Raw genomic sequence first — 27631 nt, 5'->3', positions numbered from 1 at the left:
ACGATGGCGTGATTTAGGACAATAAGAACGAAAACGAGAATAGCAAGATTAACAACAATAAAAAGATACCAATTTAAAATTAGATTCTTGGGTATACGTGCCAAATATGATTATGGGGAACACCGTAGTGGAGGACTCCAAATAAATTTTTACCACCTAGGGTTCTTTAACGGGCACCCAATTCACGATACACGAGCAGTTTTAAAGCTAAGCTTCTATTGGCTCACAAGTTTCGGCTGGCGTTGTAGTCACGCAAAAACTCACGTGTGGCGCATACCTGCATATACCCGCATTGCATATGCGGGTATGAGCCATGGATATGCAGGTATGTGCCAGGGGACACGAAAGAAAGAAGGAAGAAGGAAGGAAGGAAGGAAACAAGAAAGAAAGAAAGGAAACAAAGAAAGAAGGAATGCACAAAGAAATGACAGGTGCGGGGAAAGCTGCGCCGGAGCCGTATCAGGTAACACGCGCGACCAATCAGGTTCGTTTGGTCTGTCGCGAGGAGGGAAAGGGGGTTGGCGTCCACGCCGCCGGGCTTCCCTCGCCTCAGATCAGTTTCGGCGGCCGGATGGCAAGGCCGCGCGTGGTGCGTTCCGCCGAGGAGCAGCCTGCGTTTGAGCAACGGCGCCGCGAACGCGCTCGGGAAAGGGCTCGTCGTCGACGTACCTATTCTAGCGTGAGGGCTTCCGAAGCCCAGACGAAACGTCAGCAAAGAGCCACGGACCCCGAGTTGCGGGAGCGCGATGTTGAGACGAAACGCCAGCGTCGTCTTCCACTCCACGAACCCGATACCAATGGTGCATGCCTCGGCAACGCTACCATGAACTTCACGGGAACTTTGGAGCCAGCTGCAGTGCGTGTGGCCGGTTGTGGTTCGAGCACAACGTGGTACTCGTCAGTAAAATTCGTTCCGAGGAACACCGAAAAAACACACAATCTTCGCTTGTCCCCATTTCCTCGACAGGGGAGGGGCTACTGATTTTTTTTTTGCATTCTGCCCCCATCGGAATGCGGCTGGCATTGAATGCCCAAACTCGACTAATTGAGAATAATAACAATTATGAGTACAGCAACACAAAATATATGCTTGTCAAGGTAAAGTTGCGTGTTGTGAATCAGACGCGAACAAAAATACTGTACGCGTGCTGTACACGGGAAAATGTTCGTAATTTTGCTAACCGGTGTGCTTTCGCGTGGTCGTTATATTTATTGCTCATTTACTTGCATTCTTTACACGCAATACTGGAACTTGAAAAAGCCAGCGTCCGATAAACATGCCAATGCAACATATTATATGTATTAGTATGCGGTATGTCTGAAAGTGCCCGTAATTAAAGCATTTTCTTCGCAAGACACTTTTGCTGGAATGCAATATCGTAAGCTAAAATAAAATTTTAGGAACATCTTCATTTCTTGTCGAAGAAGACGAGAAAGACCGACAAAAATATAAGCATTTCCAAGACATGAATACTTTCAAAATGCGTGCTTCGAATGTTCCTTTAAAAGCAGCCCTCGCAAACCTTTATAAACAAATGAAGCTGTCCCTCTTCATGAGATGAAGGCCATTCTTTAAACAAGAAAAGTGATGGCAGAAACAAAATGTAAGCTAATGACTAACTTACGAAGGAGAGATGCGGGCCTTACATTTAGCTCCTTGTTTTCCATTGTATGCAGTATGTTCCTTTCTTCTCATATATATATTTATTTAGTCGTTGTTTTCCTCTTGTGCTTTCAAGTTGTGATCGAGAAGCTTTGCTAGTCATTTGTGGCTTTTTTTTTCCCGGAGGCGCAATTTTAAATCGGGCAGATACGTTCTGTCCCACGTGCGCATTAGTGCGCGCATAAAACATTAGTTCCATTCTCGCGCGCTTCGAAACGGCCAAGCACAGCGGCGCCCGGACTAAGCGGTCGACACGACGAAGTGGGAATACATTACAAAGCGTCTCGCACCAAAACCAGATCGCGGAGAGGAGAACATAGAGCAAAAACAAAGAAAAAAAAAAGAAAAGGAGAAAAGAGAAACGGGGAGAAGAAAGAATGGGATCGGCGTTGCGAAGCAACGCTAAATTCTAAAGCACGCGGGCACATAACGGCAGAGACAGAGGGAGAGAGAGAAAAAAAAACGAACAGGTATACAGAAGATGTGGAACGTGAGCAAAACGGCGTGGTTGCACCGCCTCTCGTGGGTGCCGTTACGCAGGTGGAAGGATGTGGGTGGTGGTAGAGGGAAGGGTGTACCAGAGTGGTTTAAACAGTCCATGGACGAAGGGGGCGGGGGGGGGGGGGGAGGCAGCGCGCCACATGAGAGCAACGGTAAACGGCCCCCATGTCCGGCGCGCGCCGCGGTACGTCCTCCAGATTTACGACTTCCGACGGCGCGCGAGCAAGCGTGAAAAGAATGGCCGAAGCGCGGTTTGTCTCGCAGCAAGCGAAGGTGCATATGGGAAAGGCGAGGGGAAAAAAATATGGAACCGTGGCCGGGTGCAGCGTGAGGGCTTTTCTTTTTTGATTATTGACACGGATAAATAAGGAGATGTTGGCACCGAGAGATGGTGCCGGCTACTCCCTTTGACGCGAGAAACGCGGAAATAAATCGCGAGTCACACAGCGTCGGGAAGGTAGAATGAAACACTTGGTGAAATGGCAGTACGATAATTCCTATCAGCGCCGAATGTCACCGCTGAGAAATGCGGCTGTGTGGGAGTCAACCTCACTTTTCGAGAGAAAGGTAGAGAGAGCGATAGATAGATAGATAGATAAGGAGGCAGAGTAGGCATAGCGATTTATATATATATATATATATATATATATATATATATATATATATATATATATATATATATATATATATAAACGAGAAGAAAAGAATCCGAGGCACAAGCTTTTAATTACTCATTTCATTAGACGCCAACAAAAAGTTACCCTATACATCTCCCATTTCCCCTATGCTTTCCTTGGTGTCATTGTTTGTTGGCTTCTTATAATACGATTATTAAAAAAAGCCCGCAGATCCCATGCCCTGTGGAAATCGATGTTATGCGAAGCATTGTGCGGGGAGCCTACCAAGTTAACGAAACGACCACAAGAGCACCAAGACGTAGGCGGCAGTTTTATGAGCTACATGACACACATGTCATGACATTCATATCATGAGTTACTCAGGAGTCCCTTACGTAGGCCTAAGAGACCTTAAGGCGAAAGCCTTAGTCGTGTTCATGACTATGATTTCGACCGTCAACCTTTTCTTTCACTTAGTACCCACGTCAGAACCTATTTCGGTGGGTTCGGAGCGTTACTATTTTATCGCTGACTCATTGTAATTCTTGCTGAGTTATGCTCATGATTATGACTTCTACCACCATCCTTTAATGTTTCCTTCACTTAGTACCAACATCAGAACTCAGTTCAGTGGTTTTTGAGGAGGAGGAATAAACATTTATTGCGGAACCAGCACTTTAAGATGGCCGGGCCTATGCCTCCCATGAGGGGATGTTGTTGTGCCATAGCACCTGCCATCATCGCCTCCCGTCCCTCTGGGTCCTGTCGACGAGTCGCCAAGCGGACGCGACGACACAATACGACAGGGGTGCGTCAGCAGCCGCCCCGCCTGGGCCCTCCCGACGAGTCGCCAAGGGGACGCGACGACACAATGCGGCGCGGGCGACGTCAGCAACCGTCCCGTCTTCCTCCTGTCGACGAGGAGCCGCCGCCAAGGGGATTTAAGGAAGAACCGGCCCATTGTTAAGCCAGAGAGTCGCCACCGGCCGCCCCGTCGGTCTGGTGCGCTCTTACTGCTTTTACTAGCTATCACCAGCTAAGGGCAGCTATTACCAGCTATTACCTCCTATTCCTGCTATATCTGTACATATTTGTACATATTGTATAAAGCTTTCGTCTCATCTTCGCCTGCTTCAAGACTCCGTCTCTCGTCCTCGACCCCGAGTCGCAATAGGCACCAGTCTCTTCGGAGGCGTGGGTTCGAATCCCACCGCTGCCACCACTATTGCGACTCGGGGTCGAGGACGAGAGACGGAGTCTTGAAGCAGGCGAAGATGAGACGAAAGCTTTATACAATATGTACAAATATGCACAGATATAGCAGGAATAGGAGGTAATAGCTGGTAATAGCTGCCCTTAGCTGGTGATAGCTAGTAAAAGCAGTAAGAGCTGATAAGAGCGCACCAGACCGACGGGGCGGCCGGTGGCGACTCTCTGGCTTAACAATGGGCCGGTTCTTCCTTAAATCCCCTTGGCGGCGGCTCCTCGTCGACAGGAGGAAGACGGGACGGTTGCTGACGTCGCCCGCGCCGCATTGTGTCGTCGCGTCCCCTTGGCGACTCGTCGGGAGGGCCCAGGCGGGGCGGCTGCTGACGCACCCCTGTCGTATTGTGTCGTCGCGTCCGCTTGGCGACTCGTCGACAGGACTCAGAGGGACGGGAGGCGATGATGGCAGGTGCATGGCACAACAACGTCGAGGGCTTCCCTCACCGCCGCCTCACGGGCATGCTGGGTCGCTCAGGTTTGGTCGTCGAGGGCGGAGCTCCGCAGAGCCTCACGCAACCTCGACGAGCGGGTCGTGGTGTTAATGTGTGTGTACTGTGCTGGGCACTCCCACAGCATATGCGGAAGCGTATCCGAGTGAGTGCCACAGCACCGGCAGTTGGGGGTATTGTAAACTTCAGGGAATATAAGGTGGAGGCGGGCGGGCGAAGGGTACGTATTTGTTTGTAGCAGACGCAGGGTGGTAGCCTGCGCCCGGCTGAACTTGGGGTGAGGTCGGGGGAAGGTTCGGCGACTAAGGTAAAATGCCTTAACGAGATCGTTATAAGTAGTCAGATTGTCCCTGGTGTCCAACTCGTCTCCAGTGTCTCCGGCGTGGTTGACTAGTCCTCGTGCAATGGAGTTGGTGACCTCGTTGAGGTTGGGGAGGTGTGGGTGGACAGTGCCCGCGTGGGCCGGGATCCATGTCAGGGGGATCATGCTTTCTTTAGAGTGTGGTGCCTGGCGGAGGATACGAAGAGCTTGAGGAGCAATACGGCCTTTGCTGAAGTAAGTGACGGCTGAGCGAGAGTCACACACGATGGTGTGAAAGGTAGGATCTAGAGTGGCCAGGGCGATGGCCACTTCTTCAGCCGTTTCGGCAGTGGGGGTAGTGACACTGGAGGCGTGGTTTAGGACTCCATCGCGTGTGGCGACGGCCACAAATCGTGTGCCATGGGAATATTGGGCTGCATCAACAAATGTAACGCCAGGTACACGAGCAAAGGCTTTTATGATTGCTCCAGCCCGAGCTTGGCGCCGGGCCCTGTTATATTCAGGGTGCATATTTCTAGGAATAGGGTCTGTGTGGATCCAGCTAAGGATGTCAGTCGGGATCGATTGTTTGGGGCCCTGTTGCTGATGGTAAGTAAAGCCAAGCGTAGATAGAATAAAGCGTACCCGTTTCAGTAAGGGTGAGCCGTTCAAGCTGAGAGCGTTGTTGTGCTTCAATGAGCTCGGCAAGGGTAGTGGTTTTTGAGTGTAAATTTTTTTCCTGAGTCAATGTCGTTTTTGCTGAGTCATGCTCATGAATACGACTTCTACCATCATCCTTTAGTGTTTCCTTCACTTAGTACCAACATCAGAACTCTGTTCAGCGGTTTTTGAGCGTTCGTCTTTTTTTGCTGAGTTGTCATTTTTGCTGGGTCATGCTCATGACTATGGCTTCTACCACCATCCTTCAACACCCGTCGCGGTGGCCCAAAAAGCTAAGGCGTTGCGCTGCTGAGCACGAGGTCGCGGAATCGAATCCCGGCCGCGGGGGCCGCATTTATATGGAGGCGAAATGCAAAAACGCCCGGGTGCTTGCGTTGTAGTGCACGTTAAAGAACCCCAGGTGGTCAAAATTAATCCGGAGCCCTCCACAACGACGTGCATTATAAACAAAACTAGTTTTGGCACATAAAACCCCAGAAAGAAGAGCATCCTTTAATGTTTCCTTCACTTAGTACCCACGTCCGAACCCATTTCAGTGGTTTTTGAGTGTTCTTTTTTGCTGAGTCAATGTCGTTTTTGCTGAGTCATGCTCATGAATACGACTTCTACCATCATCCTTTAGTGTTTCCTTCACTTAGTACCAACATCAGAACTCTGTTCAGCGGTTTTTGAGCGTTCGTCTTTTTTTTGCTGAGTTGTCATTTTTGCTGGGTCTTGCTCATGACTATGGCTTCTACCACCATCATTTAGTGTTTCTTTCACTTAGTACCTACGTCAGAACACATTTCAGTGGGTTTTGAGTGTTAATGTTTTTTTCGCTTGGTCATTGTCATTTTAGGTCACATGTCACACGCATGTCATGACAGAGAGAGAGAGAGAGAGAAATACAGAGGTGGGGGGGGGGGGGACGTGGCCTCCGGCGTCTCCATATAGGACGTCACTGCAATCACAGCACGCCCCGGGGCAAGACGGCAGCCACGCTAGAGGTTATGCGTTCCTTTTAGGGCCAGCCGGGCAATACTAACTGTCGCGCGACGCACTGAATCCAAGTTATGGATGGTCGTTTTCCGCCCCGCGCATCTCTCCTCGCGGCTCCCCGTCGGGGGACTTCAATGATTATGTTTATTATGCTCCTTGTATAAGTTCGCGATATCCTGCGTCGTTCAAAGGGCCCTGTGTGTCTCTCGCGGTGGCATACCTTCGTGAAATGGAGTGCCGGGACTGATGAAGAGGAATGCGTCGGGGAAACACAGAAGGCCCATACTGGTGGCGATTGTCGAGTTGTGTGCCCGTGAGCCAGACGTGGAAGGTTGAATGCATGGCGTGTAGGCATGGCTTCTGTGTTGCTTGTGGCACTTTGGTTCCGGTGAGTTTGAAAAAATCGCATTCAGGCAAGAAATTGACTCGCAGTGGCTTTTGGAAGATCTTTTGCTGGTTGCGGATGCGCCTGGAAAAAGAAAAAAAAAAAGACGAAATAAAGAGCGAACGAACAGAGAAAGAAAACTGTAATCAGCTCTTTTTTTTGTGTGTGTGTCTCTGTTTCTGCAGTAATTGCAGCGTCTGACTCTACTGTTATTCCCTGTCACAGAGACAGAGAGAAAAATAAGGAGTGGCCGGGAGGTTAAGCAGGTTGTAGATAGTTTGAACACTACACTGGGCGAGGGGCAAGAGGGCAGTAAAGCAAAAAAAAAAAAAGTCGCAGTTTCGCTTGAAAGGCTAAGCATCGATTGTGATAACAAATTAACAGACAGCTATACGAAGTACGAATAGTAGTTTTATCGGCCGTATAAAGATGTAAATATTCGTTTACGAACTAAATAAACAAGCATGGTGTCAGCGCGCACAGGCAAACATGAACACATCCCACTCGATGAGCGCGAACACTCGCTTTCAAAACGGTGGCGTGAGGAAGCGCGGCAGCAGCAGCGAGCGCAGTTTCCTTCGTGCTGTCTATCGCTTCAACGCAAACTGAGCGGCGAGAACGCAGTAACGCACAGAGGTATGAGCCGTCGTAGCGCCTAGACTCTGCCCTCAACGCTGATCTCTTTCAAGATATAGCACCCGCGGCTGTAGAATGCGCACTTGCTGCGACAGACAACGCCGCCCCCCTTCTCTCCCTCCCTCCCTCCCCCCCCCCCCCCCCCCCCCGGAACCTAGTGCTCGACGGAAGACGGCGCGCTTCCTTCCCGCCTTCCTCCCTTGCGCGCGCGAGATTGAGCCGCGTCTGTCGGTTCTCCTAGTACGCTTTCACTTGCACATACAGCATACGGTTCGTAGCGACGGTGTTATCGCCTTTGGACTTTATACGGATCATCACGGCGACGCCGACGGTAAAAATGTGCTTGGAGTGCCCATATAGTTGCTATCGCACTAAAAGGCAAAATGAGAAGTAAAGGAAGGTGAAGTGATGCGCGCGTACACACATAACAGTGTTCTCCGTGCAATCACAGGTGGTCGCAGAGCTCAGTTGTCTTTAGAAAGTGCAGCAGTGCTCTTGTGGCCCACAGCGCGGGTCGTTAACGGTCGAGGCCATGGTCCCAATATTTCCTTATGTAAACGCTCTGTCGTCAAGTCGGCTTAAAGCGGCACGCAATGTATCTATTTCATGGTCAAAAATGTACAGGAGATCGTGATATGTTCTATTATCTCGTCGAAATCACAAACGCTGCACGATACCATCACGTTGATATGGAAACAGTAGGCGTTCGTAAAAGCTACGCCCGACCACAAGCGACAGTAAAGTTACGTTCAGTAAAGTTACGTCGCATCTAAATTGACCAGGCAGTAGTCGAAGGCGTAATGAAAGGTTAAGGGAATGCAGTAGCGAGTTTGCTCATTCCGGTGAATTCCGATCTCCTAATGAATTGCGGACGAGCAAGTATGCGAAGTTGCTGCGGTGCATCAGATCTTGACGATGGCATGGGCACACGCTGAACTCGTTGGTTTGCGGAACGCGCTGCTCTGTCGGCTCTTTCGTTGCCTATGATGCCGCAATGACCCGGCAGCCACTGAAGTTTTCCTATGTGTCCGTTTTCAACAGCGTGGCGGTCTATTTCTGATACCCTCTGTCATGAAGCAGTAAAATGTTTATTGAGTAATTAACCCGAGACGGCGACGACATTGTTTCCTTTGAATCGGGAGGAAAAATAATATAATTACCTATATCAAGTGGGGTTGCAAATATTAGCGCTAATTTGCTTCGAATATATTAGCGCTAATTTGCTGCGATTATATATTATTTTGCTTTACAAGTTACCAGCCGTAAAGGTTCGTTTAATTGTCCTTCAGGCATGATATATTGGGTATATTTTGATGTTTGCTCATCGAACATCAAAAATTCTCACGCGAGAAGAGGCCGACGGCGCCGTTGCGGCACCTGCGAATTCGCAAGTACAAACTCGCAAGCGAAATTCCACCATGACAAACAGGCTTAATAAATATAATGTCACGTTGTAGTGACGGTAAAGAAAACGGTAGCAGAAATGCGAATCACGAAACTAACTTTTTATGGAGCCAACCTGTGCCCACAAAAGCAAGTGACAATGATAGCGGCGAGCACAGTCGGCGATCGTCGGAATCTGAGCTGCGGGTCACGCGTATCGGCTTTTATACATGGCTCGTCGAAACGTCCAGCGTGATCGGTGGTGCCCTTGCGTGCCTTCTAGAAAATACTACACAATTCGCGTCCCGCATACAATCAGATTACATAAGGTTCGGTGACAATAGACAACGGATAGAACCGGCAATATCATTCCTGAAATTTCAGGTAGAGGAAGACGCGTCTTGCGCTGAGCGTTAACGTTTAACATGTGTTAGCCGGTGAGAAGCGGTCACCGGAGAAAGATAAATAAGTACACGTGTCAACATAAATCGGTACATCTTCTTCCTTACTCTAATCAGTCTAACATGTTACAGATAACAAAAGCAACACACGAGCCTTTCGCTGAACGGCGAGGGAAATGTCTTCGGACTCGCAATCGTGGCTCGTACATTCCGCATTTTCTGGTCACTCAGGCAACGATGGATACAGATTTCGTACACCCACAACAGACGAAAGAGAGAGATAAAAAAAAAAAAACTACAGCTAAGCTTATCTGAGGCAAGAGGTGACGATGATGGCCGTGGAATCGAGAACTAACGAAGTGGTAATGGAAAAAGAAAAGCTGCAAACAAGCCCAGCTTACCGTCGTCCACTCCAGAGAAACAGCGAGCTGCGGCAACGAGGCTCGCAAACAAGGCGCCCGGGTGCAAACAAGGCTACCGCACGTGGCCCAATTACAAGCCCCGTGCCATTCTCCCGCTCCTCTCCTCGCTCTGTTCTTGCAGGACTAACAGGTGCGAACCTTGTGTGCGTAACCAGGTGGACGGTTAATTAGACCAGTGTTCAAATTAACTGCCTCCGCTAACGCGCAACTTTCGCTTGGTAGACGGGGTGTGCGCACACTTTGCTTCCTACAGAGCTGGGGTCGCTTTAGAAATGTGAAGGCTTTCTTCGTCGCGTAGGCGCACAGCTCCATACTAGTTTGCGAAAGAAGAAGGCGCAAGTATGCGCCATGATTAAGAATCACTTTCATCATTGTCATCAGCATCACCTACACCCAACTACCACATCCATCATCATAATCATCGTCATCATCGTCATCATCAGGTACAGGCCTGCTCAAAAGAAAAGAAGTATAGGCGGTTTGCATTGACCTCATCGTGGCCGTCATCGTGGGGGGGGGAGGCTTGCACCTCGAGAAGCTACGCAAACAAGACACATGACAGCGGGACAGTACGACAGGCGCGTCTTGCGCCGAATGATAAATCGATGACAGCGATAATTTGGTGCAAAGTGGTCACCATCGAGAAGCAAAACAATGTACGCGTGATGATACGCTGCAGTGACGTCATCGTGGCCATCATGTTCGGGTGGCCACGAACATGGTGGCAGCACGGTGAGAAGCTGCGACTGTAGTGTCAGGCAACAACTGTATGTATAAGCAAAGGAATTGGCGACACCGAAAAGATTGATGATACGCTCCAGCCTTCTATGCAGCTGTGATGCATATGCCTAAGCGAACGCAGTTTTTTATAGTAAAATGAATTGTTCAGCGTTATTTGCTACTCGTGAACGTGCTTTTGTTGAAACATAGCGGGAAATGTCGCTAGAATATGCAGCGCTAACGCTACTTGGCATGAGTGACGCGGAATAAAAAAGCTGCAGCGGCGGAGGTTATTTACCTGCGGGGTGTAGGTCTCTTGGCACCGGCGCGTTCCTTTGCTTCGGCGGGATGACCGCGCGGTTCCTTACCCCAACCAAAGAATTTTCCATGCAGTTGCCGACATGTTAGGATGCCCAACGGCCATCTGTAATTACGGTCTGGTCATCGCTTGACGTAACAGTATGGCAGTTTCGCCCGTATGACCAATCATTGACAGTGATCGGATTGTTTGTTGTTGCGCTTAAACCGTGAGCTCCTTGGACATTGTTCTAACAATACGTGAGCGCGAGATGTTGGCGCGACGCAGCACTCAAGACAACAACTGCTGGGTAGAAGGAACAGAGCTGTGGCAACTAGCAGGCGTCTTACGATGCTTGAGCGCCGCCTGTAGTGTTGCAGGCGTCCCACCTCAATGGCCCACAAGATGACACCGATGGGAAAACATCGGCCTTAGTCGGCGTCCAGTGCAATATTATATGACGTCAGCTTGACGTTCACTGGTCAGCAGGAATGCTAATGTGCTCGTAGTGCGCCTGCGCAAAACATTCATGGCAGAAGCGGAGGGCATACGCTTCCCTTGCTGCGGGCCCAAGGCGATTGAGTGTTGCCTTGATGGAGCGCCCGCTTCGCTTCCTCGTTTTTGTAGCCCAACTGCACTCCGCGTCTCTGGAGACCCTCTAAACCTCTACGCGCATGCGCCGTAAGCGTGACAGCATGAATATGACTCATGCGTTCGTATAGTTCCTATCGCAATAAAATGACCTGCCAACGACGGTAGCCGGTGCATCCTCTTTCAAACAGACTGCCACTGCGACTATGCGGAAAGCGATAGGAAGACATTGGGCATACTGAAAAAATCGCCCCGAACGGATTTGCTAGAATCCATCCCCGTAGAAAGTTATGCATGTCGTGTGACATCTAACGTGGCCACGCGAGCCTCCTTTCACGTGGCAATATTTATATCGCCTCCAACGCGCGGAATCGCTGGACTGATCCGCGGCAGTGGAGCACGTGCTTATCGCTTGCGCCATTACGAATGTGAACGGCAGGTGGTGGCCACTTTGTTAGCGCCAATCAACAAATTGTCCGCGAGTGAAAAAGTGTTTGTGGGCCTTTGACCGGATCTAATATAAACGAAGCGAGCCATCGGAACTCTGTTTTTCGTCAGCAAAGGCTTAGATTTGAGTTTGTGAGCCTGCCCTCCGGGACACGAACGTACATAACAGCCACATCCTACAGTGTCCGTCGTCACCTCTCATATCACCCTTTTTTTCTTCTTTTCCCTTGCCCTCGGAGCCAGGTACCAGGTTAGGGAACAATGAACCCGGCCCACCCCTCCGCTATTTCTCCAAAGAAAGTCAATGTCCCCCCCCCCCCCTCTCTCTCTCTCTATAATGTGGCCTCTCTTATTTAATATGTTTCTATTCTTTGCTGCGCTTCCCATAACCACGGCATCCAGCGTGAACACATACTTTTTTCACTAACAATTTTTGTTTTTTTTTTCGTTTGCAGGGCTCAGTGATCCTCTGCAAAGGAACTCAGCGGACCATGGCGGAAATCAGCGCAACCCGAGAGATGTTCAGCCGGCCAGATCGACCACGCTCAACAATAGACTGCGCAAGATGCTCGTACAGGTCAGTGCGGTGAGCCTTTCTGGCTGTGATTTGAGCTTTCAATTGTTTAACGACTGTCTTCTCAGTTAATTTTGATTGTTTCGAAAGCTGGCCCGGAACAAATGCAAACGAAAAGCACAAGTTTAGGACCACTGTACATTTGTACTTAACAAAGTATAAAGGTACGTAAATGTGAATAGACGTGCTTAGACGGAGCAAATCATTCTACGCGAATCGGTGGTAAACATGGCTTGTTTTCCACGGACCTGCCACAGGTGTACAGATGTGCATTTATATCATTTACCAGGAAATTACAGGCTTACCCTGCAGGCTGTTGTCTGTACCTTTCTTTCCCTTTAAGTACGTCGTCATGGGTTGCTGCAGTTTTCTTTACACGATTGCCTAAAATGGTACAGGCGTCATTTTCGTTTTCTTTACAGCGGTAGATAAAAGCTCCGCGGTTAATCTCATACATATGCTACCTTTCTAAAAATTGCTGCACTTCGCTCCAACTTATGTCCCAGCAAAACTGCTCGTGAAAATAAACGTTCGTTCTCGCTGAGAAAACAAGGGACTGTAGCAGCCTTATATCTCCTCTCTTTGAAATACGAGCGCGCACAAGCGTTCTCCATGAGTCTCCGTATGCCAGACCCCGCGCGCGGAGCGCTTGCCCATCCATGCATTTCTACAGCGGTGCACAGACCGCATCTCCTGAGTATGGCGTGGTGCAGTCCTGGATATCAGGTTCTGCACCGATAACGGGGAAATAGGGAAGGCCTAAAGGGAAGGCGGTCGGCTTGTCGAGCGGAGCTTTTCCTCTTGGCGATAAGGGAACGTGAGGCTTATAGCGCATGAAAAGTGAAGGACGAATGAAGGGGTGCATCATGCATTACAGCGATCGCCCTGCCTGTCGGCCCACGACGCGGCTTGAATGGCGCAGATGTTTTGCAAGGAATTGCTGATACATGACGATAGAAAAGAGGGTAGGTGGAGAAAGGAATCCAGGGTTTCAGCACTATAGAGAAGCCGAGAGGTGGAGAGGTAGACAATCGCCAGGTGGCGGTGAGGCAGGCTCTGGTATGAAGCGTGGCCGACGCACACGCACACTCGTTCGCAGTGAAGAACATCTAGAGATTAGAAAAAATGCGAGGTAGGGAGTGAAGTCTGAAGAAGCGTGTTCCGCTATCGTTCCCCGTCGTGCCTTTTCTGGAGTCAGCAGTTATAGCTCGCGATCCTCTTCGCAAGAGCTCACTCACGGCATGCGGCAGCACAGTCAGCAGCAGCCGGCACTGCGCAAGGCGCGATGCCCCAGTCACGCCATGCGCCGGCACGGCACGTTCGCTGGCTTCTCCTTGAAGAACGTCCAAGATGCCCTGTCAGCTACAGCCTTACGTTTCGTTTTATATACTTTTTTTTCTTTTTTTCTTTTCTGCCTGTCATCCTCTTTCTACATTGTTTCTCTAACCTTTGACATCTGTCGTAGTTTGATTTAGAACGTGTGCAATCGCAGGTCAGAAGTGAAGACGTCATCCGCGTGTCGAATCGCCGTCGTACGTGTATTGGGCTCAGGAATATTTTTTTATTGTATGCCACCTTATCACTCCAACCATTCTCGTTTAGCTGCTGCGCGAGTTGATTCTGTGCACTGAGTGCCCTATGTGCCCTTCAAGAGAAAGCAGTTTTTTTGTTTTATTTTTTTCATGGGACAGCCTATAGAGATATTTGTGCCCCTTTCCAAACTTGTGCGTAAATAAAACGATACTCCCAATGATAATGTAACGGTTGTTCATTTATTCAACTCCTACAACTCACCAGTGATAACAAACCTTTCTGCTCATAGCACTATAGCTGATATAGATATCAAGTGGAGTAGCGGGAAGTACGTTTCCAACCTCCATTCTCTGATCGGCGAAATAAATCTAATTTAATGTGAATGCTACTACTTCTTACACGCATCTTGAACAACTAATGACGATCCTTACGCTTCACTTTGCGTACCAATTTCGGCGGCCACAGAAAAGCAGTAATTATTCCTGCTCCACTCAGCAGCAGGCCCCGGCAATATACTGACAGTAACCATGTTGTCGCAACGACACTGCACCACCGAGGCGTGAATAAAAGAGACAGACCAGCAGCCAAGCGGGGCGCCGGGGTTATCGTCTAGAGCGCGCCCATCAATTGCCGACCATTCCCTCTTCATTTCGGGAACTTCCCGGAGGCTTCGGTAGCACTTGGGTACCAAGGCCGAGACGTGGCTTTCGCGCAAAGGGCGGGCTGACGGATGCCCCCTCAGCGGGCAGCCCGGTCACGTATCCGGAAACAGAGGAGATAGGAACAAAGATAGCGCGTGGCCCCGTTGCCGTCCAGATGTATTCCCCCGGAGCCACCGATAGGCTTCGAGCAGTGCCTCTATATTCTCTCCGCAAGCTTAGTCTTGCTGGCCGTCTTTGTTTAGGCTGTCTCGCACTGCCCTTTCTGTCTTGGTGTTTATCTTTCTTGGCCACGAGACGAAGATTTCCCTGTAAAAAATAGTGTAAACAAAATCAACGCCCAGATTCGCCTTCTCCGCGGGTTCTCTCCCCCACTTTCTTCGCTTTGCCATTCTCAGCTCGTACGAGAATGCGTCTTTACAGAATAGGGATAGAGGCCCCCTTATGAGTTGACTGGCTGCGTTGCGGGGAAATATATAAGTAGGTGCAACGAAAGCTTATCATGAATGAAACCTATGAAGTTGGGTGTTTCCTGCTGCAAAAGGGGTGGGGCGGAAGGCCTTGGTTAATCCATTCCGAGCAATCAGTGGGACACCGAATGAGAAAAGGATGAGCTAAAGTGTGCTTTCTCCTACAATATGGCAATGAGAGCTGTGTGTACGTGCGTGCGGAGAAGTGGTTGCTCTATACACGCCGTCATTTGTATCGTACGTTTGGAAGCATGTTTCGTCACATTATATCTTGCCGTTGCGTGCGGGAGTTGGGCGACGTTGAGGAGGACCTAGAGAAATGAAGGTTCGTTTAACTTATGTACAGGAGTCGAATAAGCAAAATAACAGTAAGAGAGTCATCGTTACGGCCGGCAGCAAATCGGACGCTGCGGCCCGCGGCAACAAGAACGTCTGTCTTCTGCATCTGTCTCTCGCTCATAACCCCTTCAGTCTGTCGGGGTCACGTCATTTTCATACAATCATCGGGCCCGCGCGAGTGGCGTCATTTTCGGCCAATGGGGATACTCCACGAGCTCTATTCTCTGATGGCCGCCTTCGTCCGGCGTTTCATCCTCGCCTGGTAGGCGCTCAGCTGGAGAGGACAGGTGTAGCAAGGCCGTATCTAACAGTCATGTGACTTGAGTCCGTTCTAGGGGAAAATTGTTGAGGATGAAACAACACAGCCCTAGTTTATCCGGAAAAATCTATTTTAGGGTGCGTTACTATGCGTGCCTTTTCACCGGAAGCTACTTTTGATCACTCGACAAAGAAACTGTAAGCATACGCGCGCAGATTTAATACACCGGTACATCACCTTTTTTTCTCTGAAATATGTTCATGTGCTCACGTCTGCTCGTTTGTGTTTCAACAATTTCCAACGTTGTTCCGTCACATGACGCAAAGCTCGGCTCCTTGCAACACCAGCAGATGAAGTTGCCCTCCGCGCATCACGGGCGGCGGAACCCACCGATGGTGCCCTTATTATCGTGTAACAAATGGAAGTTTTGCCGCGGCGCAGTCACGTCTCGACTTTCCCTTCGTGAGTCAGGGACGGCACGAGCCTCCAAGTCGCGGTAACCAGATGGTGTTTACGAGAGTGCCTGTGGCGGTAGCTTGCTCGAGGCGCCGGTGCGCGCCCTGCTACGGCAATGAATCTTTAGAAACCCGGCGAGCACAAGAGTATCGGAGAGCAGCAAAGTAGTTCAATCCAGAAGGCTATAAAACATCCATTACACGTACAGAATTGTCATGGAGGAAGCAGGACTTTAAGACTGATTAGGCATGACATCAAGATTGGGAGCGAAAACGCCTGGCCAGCACCACAGCTGAAGCGTAAACATTCGCCTGTTCTTTTTCTTTTGTGTTTGTTTAAGTGAAGAGCCCCGGTGGTGCAGTCGGTTGTTTTGAAAACTTCGCATCCATTCTGTACTCTGCCGATGCGACAATAACCTGCCTTGTCCGCTATGGCTATAAGAGGGACCTTTACGATGTCGTTCGCGTTTCACTTAATGAGGGCCGGCAACGCTACGTGTGATGACCGTGGTCTCGAGGAGACCTTTGAACGTGCCCTGTGTGGCTGTCTTCGATTAGCAGTGTGTAGACTTGACTGCTCGCAACTGAGCCAGCTCACGTTTGTCATTGACCATTGTCAGAACAAACCGTTTTGGAATGCCGACAATCACAACAGAGAGCGTATAGACGACAAACCTACGCGCACGGCATTAGCCGTAGTTGCGGTTCTTAGCGCTGTGCAATATCTTGTGCTGTGAGGAGGATAGAAAACTCGCTGAGTTGGTACTTGTTCACGGCTAGTAACAACAGCGCACTACACAACACAAGCACTGGTCATATGCCTGTGCTCTGCGTCTCTCTCTCTATACATTTATATTTTCTTAGGCTTCTCTTCTCCCAAACCCGTCCTGTGGTGGGGGGTAGGAAAACAAATTTCTTTGTCTGGTTGTAATATATTGTCCTAGCGTCCTAATGCTCTTGCCTCGAAACTTAGTGGACTCTACCTTGAACCCTAGAAACAGCAAAGGAAGAAAAATGCACGAAATGCTCCTTGGTGCAGTAGTAAACAGTTTTCGAGGACAATCCACAGTCTTATTTTTCTTTTTTTTTTGGCGCAGGAAAGCTAGCGGAATAAAATCAAAACTTGAATATAATGGGAGACCGTTTGACAAAAGATTGAATACATCAAAATAATAATTCTCAGAAGGAGCGGATTTGTCTGTGCTTGTATTCATAATTTCCAAAAATATGGCAACTTTACTTCAAAGTGAACGAAGAGGCATAACGACGCTCTGCATGTTGATTTTTTCTTCTTTTTTTAACGTAGTAATAAGATAGCGTGCTCCAATGTCCTTTTGGCTCCGAGCTTTCTTTTTTGCGTTGCCCAATTACGTCAAACAGCAAAGGTAATGCAGCGGCCTTTGATGTATACGTAATTCACTTCGTAGAAGTCTCTCGCCTTTATAACTAAGTAACTTTATTTAAAAGCAGTGCTTTCTTTCGCAGCATTATTCGGCGGCTTAAATTTAGAGTGCGCTCTTCTTTTGTCGGTACCGTGGAAATGAAACGGCTTTGTTCAATTACGTTAAGTAGAAATCGTGGACTCCAGAGTCCGGTAGACACGGAGCCTTAGCGGATACGGTGTTGCGTTGCTAAGCACGACGTCTCCGGATGAAATCCCGGCCACGGCGGCCGAATTTCGATGGGGGCGAAATGCAAAAAAAAAAAAAAAAAAACCGTCTGGGTCCCGTGCATTGGGGGCACGTTAAAGATCCCTTTGTGGCCCAAATTAATCCGGAGTTCCCCACTACTGTGTGCCTCATAATTATATCTTGGTTTTGGCAAGTAAAAACCCGCGAATTCATTCCTTCAGAGTCCGGTAGCACTCATATTCTTGAAAAAGTACTGTCACTGATTTCGCATTTACCACTGTTCTTGTACTGATTTGACTACTGCGGTACTGTCTGTCACCAGGTGGCGTATTTCATTCCGCGTACTGTGGGATATTCCGGAGGGGGATGGTATAGGCAACGCCTGTGTACAGCTATTGAGGGAGACTTACAGAGAAAATACCGTTTGCGTTGAATGGGAAAGGGATGAGGATCGAGGATAAAGCTGAAATCAGCAAAGGACTGAGTCAGGGTTGCCCTTTATCCCCGCTGCTGTTTATGATGTACACGGTAAGGACGGAAAAAGCGCTAGAAGGAATCAATATCGGATTTAACCACTCGTACAAACAAGCCGGCACAATAGTTAAACAGCAGCTTCCAGGTTTATTTTATGCGGACGACATTGTGTTGCTTGCTAACAAGCAAAGTGATATGCAACGTCTGGCTGATATCGCTGGAGAAGTTCAGAAGTTAGGATTAAAATTTCGCGTTAAAAAATCAGGTTTTATGGTATTCAATCAAAACAGTGAATAAACAGTGTCGATACAGGGCCAGGAAATGCCTTGGGTAAAAGAATACAAATACCTGGGTGTATGGATAAACGATCGAAGGCGATCGATATCAGGAGATACAGGAAAAAACAATACTAGCAAAAGGGAAGCCAAATGCGGCCATAAAGAAGCAAACTGAGCTATGAGGATGCAATAGGTACGAGGTGCTCCGGGGTATGTGGAAAGGTGGAATGGTTCCAGGGCTAACATTTGGAAATGCGGTTGTTTGCTTGATGTCAGGGGTACAATCAGGACTAGATGGCAACCAAAGGTTGGTGGAACGCCTCGCATTGGGTGCTCACGTGAAGACTACTAATGAAGCTGCTGCAGGGTGATATGGGCGGGGCAAATTTTGAAGTAAGGGAGGCTCAGAGTAAAATTGATTTTGAGGAACGACTGAGGAATTTGGAAGAAAGTAGATAGGGTGCAAGAGGGTGTTCGGGTATTTGTACAGGAAAAACATTGACTCACAGTGGAGGAAACGAACTAGGAAGCTTACCAGCAAGTATGCGACCAGTATGGTCAGCAACAATGCAACAAAGAACGTCAAACGCAAAGTGAGAGAGGCTGAGGCAATGTCATGGGCGGCGACAATAGAAAAGAAACCTGCTATGACTCACTACCTCAAGGAAAAAAATGAAATCAGGAAAGAAACAATTTATGATGACTCAAAGGGAAGCTCCTTACTTTTCGAAGCGAGATCGGATGCCTTAGAACGCGTAGTTACAAAGCGAGGTATGCCAAGGATGACGACGCATCTGCTTGCTGCGGTCAAGCTAGAGAAACGGTGGAACATATTTTACTGGAATGTGAAGAAATCTATCCAGCTGCCAGTCTAGGCTCCTCTGACCTCCTTGAAGCTCGTGGGTTCAGGGATAGCATGGTGAAAGTAAACATGTCCACTATAGAGGTAAAAGGTGCTTGGAGGTGTGGTGGCAGAAAAGTAGATAGACAAACAACGGAGACGTACATAAACAGAGTTCCCTGTAATGGTTCAAAAAGTTTGATGCTTGGAATTCGTTGTATTTGTGTGTTTCCTCAAAAATAAAGGTAAGGACATTAGGCAAAATTATAACAAGAGCTTGGTGGCGCAACCCAACACCCCGTTTCAAGGGGGACGCTCATAGCATCCATCCACCCATCCATCCACTAAATAATACAAAACCATGCTTTTGCTTTCCATTCATGGTCCACTAGCATTGCTCCGACTTATTCTTATACAAAAGTGCGGAGATTTATGTTGACCGTGTCGCCCACTTCTTAAGTGCCCCGTACGAATTCGAGTGCTCATAGCAGCTTCAATTTGAAATAAAAATCAGCCGACAAATTCTTCATTAAAAGTAAGATAAGGAAAAATTTGATTAGCTGCACTAGCAAGTTACCCTTTTATAATGCCTAATAAAAAGCCACTATTGCCATGAGAGTTTCGAGGCTCGCTAAGCCAGAAAGGGTGGTGAAGTTCCCCCATCAGCCGTCGCGTCGCAAGGAAAATATACGTCAGGTCCTGCCTCTTTCTAAAAACAAGAATCCTATAGAGCCTGCTTGCGTAGTTCCGTGTTTAGAGAGCCCCGAAAATTTTGGTTCCGATTCCCGTAAGTTCATTTGCATCCCCCAATTACAAAACCAACCAATTTAGAAACTGTTGTTCCCATCAAGCGGCAATTGCTTTTGAACGATTTACGTTCCCCGAGGTTCTGCTATATAACATTTCTCATAGCTTAACCACATAGAAAAATAAACGGCGTGCAGCCAAGAAGCAAAAAGAAAGTTGTAACACGAACGACGAAGAGACTTTTTTTTCGTTCCTATTCACATCATTTCTTTGCTGCAATGAACCTACAAACCCGAAATAAACTATTATTAGTTAGCTATAGCATTAGCTTTGCCACATTGAACTCGGCGAATCTGGAACGAATTTCAATTTATCATAGGCAAATTACCGGCCGGAAAAGGCAAACAATAATATAATAAAAAGCAGGTACGCTTTCGTTTGGCCGGGAAGCGTCGATCACCGAGAGCTCAGAAACTGCGATCGTTAAGGTTACAAGGTCTTCTTGATAGAACAAAAAGCATTAACAGGATCAGACCGACTGCGGAAAGCCGGAGACAACGTTAACACAAATACAACCGGATTAAGGACATCGGAGGCGGAGTAAGTGCACGCGAACAGACAGAGGAGATGCGTGACGTCGAACAGAGGCCAGGCGATCGATGTCTCTTAACAGCTGAGGTGGAGTGCGTGCGAAGGACGAGGTTAGCCAGATCACAAGGGAAAAAAAAAGGGTATAAGGGGGTGAACACGGGAGATAGAAGTGCGTCTTAAGGACGCCACTGTAGGCTGTCGGCGATAGGATTAGATGGGGCGCTTACGCTGACACCACCGGCCCTGGCACGCAATCTTCGCGCCCACCCGCCCGTCGCCATTGAAGCACGCTTCGCGTGGTGCCTTGCTTTTGACCTTGCTCGGGCAAGCGAAGGACCGAGCTATAGCTGCTCTTCTTTCTTGGAGCTTCGCCCCGCTTCTTTCTATGAGGACAAAGCCCGAAACCTCTCTCGTGCTGTGTGTCTCGCTGTCTGACTGCTTTTGACACCGCTTCCTCGAACGCAGCAGTTAGGGCGGCGTGTGGAGAGCGCTGGGATGATTCTGCCTCGACACAAGAGGCAGACCGCGGTCCGTTTTGCTATACAAGGGGAGGAATCTCTAGTTGGACGGCTTTCCTCTTGATACCCGATGCCGCAGCAATGCGTTGTCGATGTGGCTAATTTCGGCTGACGGTCTAGCGAGGTGCCTCAGTCAAAACCAAATAAGAAGGAATAACAAAGGAGAAGCTCCTGAAAGATTATCTGGACTTCCTTCGGTTCCGACGTTCGGTTTGACCTTGTTAAAGTTGCCTTTGTAGAACAGCGCTGATCGACCAACTACCTGATACATTTGTCCATTATGCATACGTGGGTGTGCAAGAACTGCTTATGTCTAGCGCGTTGGAACACAGATAAAATGTCTGCCAAAAACAAATGTATGTAGATTGATCATGCTATTGCAGCCTTATGTCAGGGCTGAGGGGAAGGGGACATGGAAGTTCTACAGTAAAAGCCGAAGTGGTTTGGCTGCGTTGTCCGAACAGTCGGCAGTTGCGCTGCTAAACAAGAAAACATGCTCGATTATGACGTGGCGAGGAAGTGAGTTAGGGCCTAAGACAGTCTTTTCCAGGTGGTGAGTCATGACCTCCACTGAAGGTCGCGGATCATTCGGCGAAGTTTGACAGCGCAAGGAGATCTGTTGTGCCCCTTTGCCTATCATTGCTCTCAGACAAATTTTGCAACCCATCTATTCATGGGCGGGGTCATATACCGTTTAAGCGGGCACCATGTCAATCTTAATTTTTTTATATGTAGCATATTCTAATATTCAATGATATTTCGCTCGCTAAACTATCGTGCTATTTAACTCATATCTCAGGGCTTAGTATACACACAGTGCAGAGATAAACAAGAAAGTGGGCGAAAATAACGGCCTTCTGCCGTAACTTTGTTGGCGGAGCATCGCATGAGTCCTGCAGAGATTGTAGACTCAGCTCCCACGTGTTGCCAGTCATCCTTTCTTCCCATTCCATTTTCCTTTGTCTTATAATTTCTAGATTTCAAAAAAAGATCTGTGTTTTTAGGGGGTTCATATTCTGTTGGTTTCATATGATTGTTACTAGAAAAAAATTTTTTTTTTAAATACAAGTTCTGATAAACATTCACTTTCCGCTGGAATCTCAGTGATCCACTTTCGAACGCCATGATAACTTTATATATACAGAAATGATCTGACATTCAATGTATCTGCTATGCATTGTGAGGGCTGTTTGTTTGCTGACGTCGCATGTTAACATTTGCTGATCCAATTTCCACGCGCGCCGTGACATTTGCGCGCAGATTTTTTCCTGTACCAATATTGCGGCAGCTCCTACGCTGCCTTTCCTATTTGCTCTGTTGCCCGCGGGCGTGCGAAAGTCAATACATACACTCTCTTCCTAAACCTATATTGCTACACATTCTGCAAACAGTGCTCGCGCTGTTTATGTTGCTTTTGATCCTTTCATCCGGAGCAATTGCAAACTCCTCGCGTTGAGCTTAAGCCGGGTTTCTCTCCTGTTATTGGATTCTCCGCTCATCTCTACGCGGGCGAGAAAGGGCTGAGACAATGCCGGAACAGCGTCGCCTCGTGCAAATAAGCGGCGCGCCAGCGACGGAAAGTCAGTCGTGAGCCTGCAACTCGATCTCGCGCGCTCTTGCTGACGCCTAGCTTCGTTACGCGAATCACCGACGCAGTTGCATCGCGCGGCATTTGACGACTCCGACAAGCCGGCCGCAGCTAGGGTTTCGAGTAAACGGCGGGAGGCAGCGTTCCGAGGCTCAATTTTTAGTTTTCCTTCGAACCCATCCCACACGCGAGCTGCATCGGAAGCAACTGCACAGAGTTGCTGCGTAAGCTTTGACTGACGCTCTTCGATCCCGCTTATAAGCCGGCGCAAAAAAGAAACGCCGCCAAAATACGCGCGCAGCGCAAGTAAGTATACGTGGGTGTTGCTGACGCTTGTGTAAATGTCAACGTATCCGCCTAAATCTCATTTTCGCGGCGAGTTTTGCGATGCCTCGTGCGTCCTCTCCGCTCTAGCTCCATAGGTTCTATTTGTCTGGTTTTCGTGTTCAGGATAGATCTAGTCTCTTTATTTATTTATTTTATTCATTCTGCCGGCAAATAACACCGTAACAAGATTACGTGTGACTCTACCTGATCCGCACAACTCGCACTCGGTTGACTGATAAAAAACAAACAGATAATGGGTGAGATTTTTGTTTCCAGTACGCTGTCAGCCCAGCGCGAAAAGCAGCAGAAGCAACAGCAATTCGAGGAAAAGTCAGGAAACACAACTCCTGCTGCGTTCAAGTGAATGCATTGCGCATGCTCGCGAGGGCAGGCAAATGAAAAGAAAACAACCGTTGCCTCTCCCCTCCCCCCACCCTTTTCCTTCTCCCTTTCGCCCTGTCGGGGTGCAAAATAAACTCTTGCGCAGATTACCACGATTCAAATGACGAAAGAAAAGAAAAGACGAGATAGAGAACAAAAATAACACAGTTCTACATCGCAATGTCGAGTGGGGGCGAGAGTGTTTTGTCAGCTCCCGCGGAAGCAGGTACTACGTATAACGGTGAACGGGCGAGGGAGTGAACGTGCTCGTTGGGCGCGCGCGCGACAAGCGAAATCTGCAGGGAAAAGAGACTCGGGGACGGTGACGACTCGACGCAGATATTCCATTAGATGGAGCTCTGACCCTCAGGGGATCCGGCGGCAAATTGAAATGAGTCTGCAATCTGATTGAGACTCCCGGGCACGCTGGAGAGGATGAGGGTGGTTGAAGCAAGAGCATGTTCGCGGGCGCACCGCGTTGAAGGACGTCGGAATAAGAGACCGAGAGAGGTGCCGAAAAAAAATATTACAGGTATACGTTCAGCGTTATACCGAAATGCTCGCGAAAGACAGCGCACAAAAGGAAAAAAAATATATATAGTTCGGTAGAAGAGACGTAATCGCGGAGGTGAGCTTCGGGACTTCATTGGCTCTCGCGCAAGCAATTTTTGTACGCGATAATAGGAGGACGGAGCCAAAGTCCAAGGTATGTCCCCGCCTGTCGTTGTTCGTCGATTCTGCTGCCTTTCTGCCTGCAGGATGCTGCCTGCGAAATACTCAGCCGTGTTTGGTCGTTGTAGAGTGAAGGCGTACAGGAGAAGGAAATCGTGGAGGGAGCTCAGGAAAACGGGTCCTGTAGCCACAGCCAGGCACGGTGACGTAGAGCAAAGAAGAAAAAAGGAGAGAAGGTACGCAGAGGGGAAGGGGGGGGGGGGGCAGCCGCATGAGAGAAACTGGTTGACCGTTATGTTTTGCTATAGTTTTCTCATGCGGCGCAACTCCACTGCCTTGCTGTGTTCCCTCGTGAACATCCGCATTGTGTGAGAGATGGCGGGCAGCCGTTCGTTCGATCAGGCTTACCAAACGCAATTAACGGAAGAATAGGAAGATTGGAGGAGTTGTGGAGGGGAGAGGAGGGGAAGGACCGCTTGCTCGCGCTTTGTGGTAATGCTGCCTTTGCTTCACTTATAGTGCGGCAGTCCTACGCCAGCATTTTGTCGATTTGAGCACGGGTAAAAGCTGAAACTTTGCCCAGTTGTTGACTGTGGCGCGCTGCGCTTTCGTTATTACGTCTTTTTGCGGGGGGAAGCGGCAGGAAAGAAAGTGAAATAGTTCGTATACCGGTGTGTCATTGTTCAAAATGTCTCGACTTGGCGAGATGTCGTTGTGCACCATTATTCTGAACCACTGCGATCGACATTCTGGCTTTAATTGTTCGATTATGTTTATCTATCCCGCAGACTTTGTTCTTTTAAAGCCGAAAATTCAATATTGTTACTAATAGCGCATGTCGCGCTCATATGTCGAGCATAAATTTACGCCCTCGTTTGCTAAATTCATTTATCGGGCTGCTTTTGATTATCCTCTTTATTATTTGTATTAAAGAAAGACGGAGAACTGAGTTCATATAAGTATCCCGAAGGGAAATAGCTGCACCTCTGCGAGCTTCATCTTGAACGTTGAATTTAGCTGCCTACCAATCAATTAAAAAGCGAGATCGATGGCATCAGGGTGTGTAAATCACTGTATTTCCCTGCTCTGCCTTGTTATTTCTTCTTGAGCGTGGGCGGTGTGATATTGCTACGATGAATTCCGTAATAAATGAACCGTCTGCCTTGCAGTAAAATGGCGGTGATCAGCACTTCCATTTTTAGTTTGAGCGTTGCCATCACTGAAAACTTCGCTATTTCTAAGCACGCTCGTCTTTCGCCGCCAAACGCTTCGCGAACCGTGATGCGAAAACAGCGTTATATGAATGGAGCAAGTTTCAAATGGGACCTGCCTTCGCAAATGAGACCTGTTTACTACGTGACCTATGGGCCACTCTACCAGTAGGTTCAGAGCAATGCGAGCAGACGGCTTAGAACAGCTCTCCGTTGAAGAGCTTCCGCGCACTTCGAAAAACGCTTAAGCTCCGGTTCAAACAGAATGGCGTCTGTGGATCCGTCGAAAAGGCTCATTACGCGAGCGCCCCCCCTCCAGTGGATGCAGACACTTTCAGAGTGCATACAGGTGGACCTATAGCGGAAGCCCTAATTAGCCTAACAAGGAAGCGGCATGTTACGCTGTAAAAGCTTCCGGAATCCTGGATATACGTCTCTATTCGAAACCGGCATTTCGGCGTTGCCTGTGTTTTTAACTTACTCGCTTTTAATGTGAATCTGGAATTAGTCGTGCGCAAAGCTTTGAACGCGAGTGTCGGTCACACTGTAAATTAGATGCATTTTTTTCTGTGCCATTTTTTTTCGCGCATCCTTCATATTTTCAGCGGCACTTTGCTTTCACTTTTGTTCAGCAACACTTTGTAAGCGACCTATATATAGTTAGTAGTTTTGTCTTATGTGTGCACCGTTGTGCAGCTATTGAACGATGAAGCTGTGCGCGGAACTCTTGAATCACTTTGCGGGACTATGTCTTTAACCGAATAGAAAGTAATTATTACGTGTCTTGATGATACAAGCATCAGGAAACAAACGTGAACCCATAAGCTACAACGACGGTAGTGTGCTCGCCTGCCATATATGCCGTGAGGCGCTCTGTCGAGCACGTTCGTATGTACGAGGTGCCGAGGTGCCCAACTGCCGAATGCGGAGCATATTCGAAGTATCTTTAATTACAGGTCACAAAGCAGTCTTTGCGAACGAAATGCACTCCCGACGTACTAAGACGTTTGCATCAGCAATCGTTACCAATAAATAAACGAAAGGAGGCGTTCGATTCGTGCACGACATGTGCCCTTCGGTTTGACGGCGTGTGTGGTATATGCATAGTGTCTTGGTTTGGTGCGTTTACACCTAAAAATAAAGCATTCTGGCAGAACCCCAAGTTGGCGTCAAAGAGGTTCGTTGAAGAGCGGCCCAAACCAAGTGGCATATACTCAGGGACCTGTGTTGCTGTCGAAGATTTTCACTGAAGAGGGGCACAGAACGAGTGGCACATACAAAGTGACCCAAGTCCGTGTCACATAGCTTTATCAAAGTGTGCCACGTGCCCTGTGTCACATACTCGGTTTGACCCAAGTTGGTCCGAAACATTCCCTTAGTTCAGCAGCCCGATGAGGTACCCATTGGACCATGGACTACCCAGGGACCCAGCTTGGAGGGAAAACGGCTAGAGACAGACAGATGTACGGATGGATGGACAGACGGACGGACCCCGGAGAATGTGTTAAGTTCTCTAAGACTGTTAATGGAATTCAACATAGAAACCTGCGGCTTGCTTTTCGTGATGAAATGCTCTTGATTGTGCCAGCTAGTACGCCGGCAAGCGAATACGTGGCACCTGACAAGCGAACCCGGGGCCGAATTCACAAATCTTATCGTTTGTAAGTGCTCCTGGCCGCATTCACTAATGTGATGTCCAATGTTATGATTGGCTCACACCCACAATTGCGAACGCGTAATTCTTGCGCAAGGACATTTTTTTGATTAGAGGAGGGTGGCTTTCTTCTCATTTTCCTTGTTATTGGACGGCTACCTATTTTCTCGTGCTCGGACAGTTTTGGTGCAACAAAACTTCTCGGAACTGTACAGGTTAATTCGTTGGTTCCTTTAGAGTTTACCGTAGTCTATTATTACCGATAAACATTAACTACAGATCCGTAGACAAAAATGGTGTCAAACGCATCATATCAATGCGAACGGTCACGGGAAGTCCTGGGTTGCGTTGCCGCACGTCTCTCCCTACCAAAACCTCCACTCTCTGTACGAGTGGCTATTTTGGTATTGCAAAAGCCTAATTTACTGATACAGCTACGCCTAATCTATATTTTGTCTTGTTTCCGTTTAGGGCTGTTTTATTAGTGGCCTATACTTTTTCTGGCTCTCGTCAAACCAGTTTTCCGTATACACTGTTATTCTCTTTCCACAGAGGTTGGACTGAGTAAGTCCAACCTCTGCGGGCTCATTGTTCCCAAATACCAATGAGGAAGCGCAGTTCTTGCTTTTATAACGAAACATAAGCATGGACACGGCACCTTCGCTGTCATTCTTAAGAAGGGGCTCTGAA

At 48.4% G+C, this 27631-nt stretch overlaps 1 protein-coding gene across 1 annotated transcript in view; it reads left to right on the top strand.

Moving 5' to 3' along the window:
• Window positions 1-4449: 4449 nt before the first annotated feature.
• Window positions 4450-27631, top strand: part of LOC119462210 (cadherin-like and PC-esterase domain-containing protein 1) — a 109935-nt gene continuing 86753 nt past the window's right edge. The window contains exons 1-2 of the mRNA XM_049672882.1: window positions 4450-4522; window positions 12195-12316. Of these exons, the coding sequence (XP_049528839.1) occupies window positions 4450-4522; window positions 12195-12316 (195 nt within the window). The remainder of the gene's footprint in view (window positions 4523-12194; window positions 12317-27631) is intronic.

This window comes from Dermacentor silvarum, chromosome 8 (genome assembly GCF_013339745.2).
Source record: "Dermacentor silvarum isolate Dsil-2018 chromosome 8, BIME_Dsil_1.4, whole genome shotgun sequence".
In the NCBI taxonomy this organism is placed as follows: domain Eukaryota; kingdom Metazoa; phylum Arthropoda; class Arachnida; order Ixodida; family Ixodidae; genus Dermacentor; species Dermacentor silvarum.
This window is presented reverse-complemented; position numbering and strand designations above follow the sequence as displayed.